This window comes from Cebus imitator, unplaced genomic scaffold (genome assembly GCF_001604975.1).
Source record: "Cebus imitator isolate Cc_AM_T3 unplaced genomic scaffold, Cebus_imitator-1.0 Scaffold15, whole genome shotgun sequence".
Taxonomy (NCBI): Eukaryota; Metazoa; Chordata; class Mammalia; order Primates; family Cebidae; genus Cebus; species Cebus imitator.
Window position 1 is genome coordinate 1,608,523 of NW_016107330.1, and position 6,126 is coordinate 1,614,648.

At 51.0% G+C, this 6,126-nt stretch overlaps 1 protein-coding gene across 1 annotated transcript in view; it reads left to right on the top strand.

Moving 5' to 3' along the window:
- Positions 1–1,776: 1,776 nt before the first annotated feature.
- The window catches only part of PGD (phosphogluconate dehydrogenase), a 21,607-nt gene continuing 17,257 nt past the window's right edge, over positions 1,777–6,126 (top strand). Inside the window, exons 1-4 of the mRNA XM_017503780.2 lie at positions 1,777–2,065; positions 2,546–2,621; positions 3,318–3,559; positions 5,056–5,091. Of these exons, the coding sequence (XP_017359269.2) occupies positions 2,058–2,065; positions 2,546–2,621; positions 3,318–3,559; positions 5,056–5,091 (362 nt within the window). The 5' untranslated portion in view covers positions 1,777–2,057. The remainder of the gene's footprint in view (positions 2,066–2,545; positions 2,622–3,317; positions 3,560–5,055; positions 5,092–6,126) is intronic.

A 6,126-nucleotide genomic window follows, 5' to 3' on the forward strand; every position in this document is an offset into this window, starting at 1 on the left:
AAAAAAAAAAAAAAAAAAAACTGGTATAGACCAGGTGTGGTGGCTCACACCTGTAATCCTAGCACTTTGGGAGGCCAAGGTGGGCAGATCACAGAGTCAGGTGATCGAGACCATCCTGGCCAACATGATGAAGTCCTGTCTCTACTAAAAATACAAAAATTAGCCGGGTGTGGTGGTGCACGTCTGTAGTCCCAGCTACTCCAGAGGCTGAAGCAGGAGAATTGCTTGAACCTGGGGGGCAGAGGTTGCAGTGAGCCAAGATCGCATCATTGCACTCCAGCCTAGGGCAACAGAGTGAGATTCCCTCTCAAGTTAAAAAAGAAAGTATTTGTAACAGGATGTGCTGGGGCACCCTATTCCCAAAGGAATGTAGTATATCGGTATTAACTGTGATGAAGAGGATAAGATGCTTGGGGTGATACCGGTTTGGATCAGGAAGATAAGATATACTATTATTACCCAATTCATGAGTATGTGATTGTCAAATGGGAAATTTTTTCCATAGCAAACACCTCGAGTCACGGACGTGTATATAACAGCTGAGCGTGAACTATGGGAACAGTCAGGAGTGCCGCAGGAAGCTGCAAAGTTGCTGTTCTACCTCTTTCTCCAGATGGTTTCACAAAGTAAGAGAAATGTTTTGATTTGGTCCTAGTTTGCCACTGTGATTGCTGCCTCTCTTTTCAGTCCTTTCCACACAAAAGGTAGATGAGTACCAAATGCCAAACGCAAGTTCCCGTCTGCCTGGTGCAGTGGCTCACACTGTAATCCCAGCACTTTGGGAAGCCGAGGCGGGTGAATCACCTAAGATCAGGAGATCGAGACCATCCTGGCCAACATGGTGAAACCCCATCTCTACTAAAAATACAAAAATTAGCCAGGTGTGGTGGCGTGTGCCTGTAATCCCAGCCACTCGGGAGGCTGAGGCAGGAGAATCGCTTGAACCCAGGGGGCGGAGGTTGCAGTGAGCCAAAGCGCCATTGCACTCCAGCCTGGGTGACAGAGCGAGACTCCGTCTCAAAAAAAAAAAAAAAAAAAAAAATCTAGAACTCAGAAACTTTTGAACAATTTCCTCCTAGCACAAAGGGACTCGGTAAGATGAGCCAGCGCTGCTTGGCAACTTTGCAAATCTCTTTAATGTGTGGCTTAAGACGGCTGGATTTTCTTTTCTTTCTTTCTTTCTTTTTTTTTTGGATGGCCGCTCACTACACTTTAGGGCGAAGACGGCTGGATTTTCATACCTGCTTCTGCATTTAACCTGGGGCATCTCGCGGGTCACACGGCCTCTGCAAAGCGAGAAGGGGTTCAATGCCGTGATCTCCGGGCCTGGATCAAAAGACTCAAGTCCTGGCCCCATCACACTCCGAGCAGTACAAACACCGCCTGCGCTGGCGGTGCCCGGGTCTCTTCACTCGCAGAGAGCGGTTGCACGGCCCCCAATCAGGGTCGCCCTGAGGCTCAGCCTTCCCCGGCCCCACTCCGAGCGCGCACAGGGCTGACGAGCCCACCCGGCCCCTGCCCCGGAGCACAGGGACACGGCGCGGACACGGCGCGGGCCCCGCACGGGGTACCGCAGTGACCCGAGGAAGGAGCCTACGGTAGACGCTCGCTGCAGAGGCGTCCGAGTGCTGGTAAACTGTAAAGCGCGGTCCTGCGTGGGTTGCTATGGCTATGGCTGCGCCAGGCGGAGGGCCTGCAGGACCAAGGTGCAGCCGGGACGAGGGCGCAGCGCCCCGGAGCTCCCGCTTCGTACCGAGGCGTGTTGGAAATCGCGCAGGTGGGGAGCCCGAGCCTGGCCCGGGCAATGTAATCGAGGACTCGGCGCTCTACTGATCCGGCCCCCGGGAGTGGGCGTGCCCATTTTCCTCGGGTGGTCTAACAGGCGTCGGAGAGAGCCAATAGTATGGCTTCGCAACTCCGCCCCTTCCATTCGATTGGCCGGCGCTGGAAAGCCGGGCGTGAGCGGCCGCAGACTCGGTAGTGAGTCGCCGCGGGTCTCTGCCTCACTTGCCCTCCGCGCCTCGCCGCTTTTGGGTTCTTCTGCTCTGTCCGCCGCCATGGCCCAGTGAGTGACTTGCCTCGGGCAGCCAGGCTCGGCCTCGACCTCGGCCTGCGGGGAACTCTCCGGGGACCGGGATTTGCCTAGTTCTTTTGGATGCCTTCCGCCCTGCGGGTCGCCTGAGCCCACCTGGTGCCCCGGGGCCCCTGCCTTACCCGCGGGCCCGACCCCCTGCACTTTCGGCCGCGCAGGCTCGGGGCGGGGCGGGTCCCTTCGAGGGCCAGGGAGGAGGCGCGGCCAGGCCTTGCCGACCCAGCGGGGACACCTGCGGGAAGCGTGCCAGCCGGAGTCGGGCGCGAGGGCGGAGCTGGGAGCCGCCTGCCCGGCAGAGGCTCTGCAGCTTGCGCGCCCGGCTTCGGCGGCGTCCGCCGGGAGGCGCGGAGGAAAGTGCAGACCCCAATCACGGCCGAACGGGGGAGGGCCGGGCCGCTGGGTTGCCGCGCATCGAGCGGCGTTGACTCCTTTGTTCTGTTTCCATTCCTCCAGAGCTGACATCGCGTTGATCGGATTGGCCGTCATGGGCCAGAACTTAATTTTGAACATGAATGACCACGGCTTTGTGGTAAGCCGCGCGGGCGCATTGTCTTTTCTCTGGTTCCCTGGCGCCTTAGCCGAGGCCGGCAATGGGTCTGGGAGCGCAAGGGTCTCTTGTCCGCGCTTTGCAAACGCGCTCGGTTGCTGCCCGTGGCATTTTTGTAAGGAAAGGAGAAGCATCCTGTAGCCGTGGGCGGGGCGGGCCGACCCGGAACTTAGTCCTGCGGAGTGTGCCTGTGGGTCAGTGAGGTTCACAGCCGGAATAAAAGGATCAATGTCTTAAGTAGAGACGAAGGGCGGGGAAGGAGAACCCCTGCTGGCTGTGTAGAGCTCTAACTTGATTGCCTGGTAAGTTCAGGGGAGAGTGAAAATGTTTCTTCTAAATGCTAAAGTGGCTTAGGCGTCAGGATGATCAGTAACAACAGACAGAGCCTCCTGTGGAACTGACCGATTCCTGGATTTGATTCCGAGTCCCAGCAGGTTACCTGTGGACTCCACCTGACATGCCAGGGGCAGTTGACCTTCACCTCGGTTCTCTGCCGTTTCATCCTAGTGAGGTGACATAACTTTACAGTGAGCCTCCCACAGCTGGGGGAGGGAAAGGCAAAGGCAGGTCTGACCTTCCCCAGAACTTGGGCCCAATGGAAGTGTCATTGTTATTTGGGCCACAGTCTGAAAGTCTTCAGTGTCCTGGATCTCCTACTCAGGCCTTTTGTCCTCCTAGGTCTGTGCTTTTAATAGGACCGTCTCCAAAGTTGATGATTTCTTGGCCAATGAGGCAAAGGGAACCAAAGTTGTGGGTGCTCATTCCCTGAAGGAGATGGTCTCCAAGCTAAAGAAGCCCCGGCGGATCATCCTCCTGGTGAAGGCTGGGCAAGCGGTTGATGATTTCATCGAAAAATTGGTGAGGCCAGCTCTGCCCTCATCTGCTGCCATGATAACAGCTGTTTTTGGTTCCTTCCCTTAGTTCTTCTTCTTTTAACTCCATTTTTTTTTTTTTCAATTTCTGCTAAGTTCTGACAAAATGATTGCTTAACTGTTGCAGTGTTGGTTAACTCGAGTGGCACTTATGAAGTAACTGTGTCCTTTGGTGATAGTAATTCTGAGGATACTAACAGACATTTCAATAAAAATTCATTAGGGCACAGTGGCTCAGTTCTGTAATCCCAGCATTTTGAAAGGCTGGTGCAGATGGATTGCTTGAGCCCAGGAGTTTGAGACCAGCCTGGGCAACAAGGTGAAACCCTGTGCCTACATAAAATTAAAAAAATTGGCTGGGTATGGTGGTGCAAGCTTGTGGTCCCAGCTACTTGTGAGGCTGAAGTAGGAAGATCACTTGAGACCACAGTGATCCAAGATCTCACCACTGTACTCCAGGTGCCTGGGAGACAGAGCAAGACCCTGTCTGAAAGGAAAAAAAAAAAAATGCTGGGCATGGTGGCTCACATCTATAGTCCCAGCACTTTGGGGTAGGCAGGTGGATCATGAGGTCAGTAGTGTAAGACCAGCCTGGCCAAGATGGTGAAACCCTGTCTCTACTAAAAATACAAAAATTAGCTGGTCGTATTAGTGGGCACCTGTAATCCCAGCTACTCGGGAGGCTGAGGCAGAGGTTGCAGTGAGCCGAGGTCACACCACTGCGCTCCAGCGTGGGTGACAGAACAAGACTCTTTCTCGAAAAAAATAAAATTAAATTAAAAAATATATTTCACTAACTAGTGCTTTTACAGGGTTCTCTGTCTTTGATGTTCAAAATAATCTGACAGTGTTGATTGTGTAATGTTTATGAGTGTTTATCACTGTTCACTAATAAATCCTGGTGTCTGAATTCAGAAATAGATTTCATTTTTCTCAGTATTCCTGTAAAGCAACAATTCTGAAGTAGTTGTATAATTTAATATAAATCACAAGATATCTCCTTAGGGGCTGGGTGCGGTTGCTCGCACCTATAATCTCAGCCCTTTGGGACGCCAAGGTGGGTGGATCACCTGAGGTCAGGAGTTCGAGACCTGCCTGGCCAACATGGTGAAACCCTGTCTCTACTAAAAATACAAAATTAGCTGGGCGTGTTGGCGCACACCTTAATCCCAGCTACTTGGGAGGCTGCGACAGCAGAATTGCTTGAACCTGGGATGCAGAGGTTACAGTGAGCTGAGATTGTGCCACTGCCCACCAGCCTGGCAACAGTGACACTCTGTCTCAAAAAAATAAAAATAAAAACAAGAGCTCCCCTTAGGGAATCTTAGGGAGCTGGATGCTTTTTGTACCAAACAGTTTGTTGGCTTTAGCAAGATACCTTTTTTGGAAGAAAAAAGTAGGGGAACCATTAGAAATAATGTATTAATATACCCCCAAATAATTGTACAGTAACTGCTCTGAAGAAGCCAGGCACTACCTATTTAGAAGAAATGTTTTGTTGCACAAAGTCCTCTAATCCCTTATTAGAGGACTGGTGTCAACAGTGGGGTTGTTTCCACAGGGAGAAGGATTTGTAACCAGTATGCCACTGTTTTTCAGACAGATGACCTAGAAAGGAAGAACATTGTGATTTTAAAAAAAAAAGGACATGGTAATTTTTTTGTGTGGCGAGCTGCCCGTGATCAGTTTCAGAGAAAACTGAAAAATGGTGGATGATTCCTCAATATAGGAAGATACTAAGTAATGTTAACTGGAGGCTTGTAGGGGGAAGATTCAGTAATAGATAACAAAGCCGAGCCTGGTTGGTGTGCTCTAGGCACACCATGTTCAAGGCTCTTTCTCTTCCTGATCTCCAAACTGTGGTCATAAAATCATTCATACACTAAACCATTTGATATTGACTTACTGAATCCCTATTCTCTTCTAGACACAGATGTTATAGTCAGTGTTTATTTGCTTACTTAAAAATAGAAATGGGGTCTTGCTATGCTGTTCAGGCTGGTCTGAAACTTGTGGGCTCAAGCGATCCACCTGCCTCAGCCTCCCAAAGTGTTGGGATGGATTACAGGTGTGAGCCACTGACCCTGGTAAGCCCTAAACTTTTAAATTAGAGTCCAACTCTAATCACAGAGGGTTATTAAAGGTTAAATAGGCTAGGTGCGTTGCCCTCCTGCCCAGCCAGGAGGATCTTTTGAGCCCAGGAGTTTGAGTCTAGCCTGGGCAATGAGATTAGTGTGGGCAACATGGTGAGATTCCATCTCTACAAAAAAAATTTTTTTTTTTTTAAGGCAGAATCTCACTCTATCGCCCAGGCTGGAGTGCAGTGGCTCGATCTCGGCTCACTGCAGCCTTTGCCTCCTGGGTGCAGTTCTCCTGCCTCAGCCTCCTGAGTAGCTGGGATTACAGGTGCAGGCCACCAAACCCGGCTAATTTTTCTATATTTAGTAGAGATGAGGTTTTACCGTGTTGGGCTGGTCTCAAACTCCTGACCTTGTGATCCGCCCACCTTAGCCTCCTAAAGTGTTGAGATTACAGGTGTGAGCCACTGTGCCTAGTCTCTACAAAAAAGTTTTGTTTTTTTTTGTGTGTGTGTTTTTTTTTGAGACGGAGTTTCA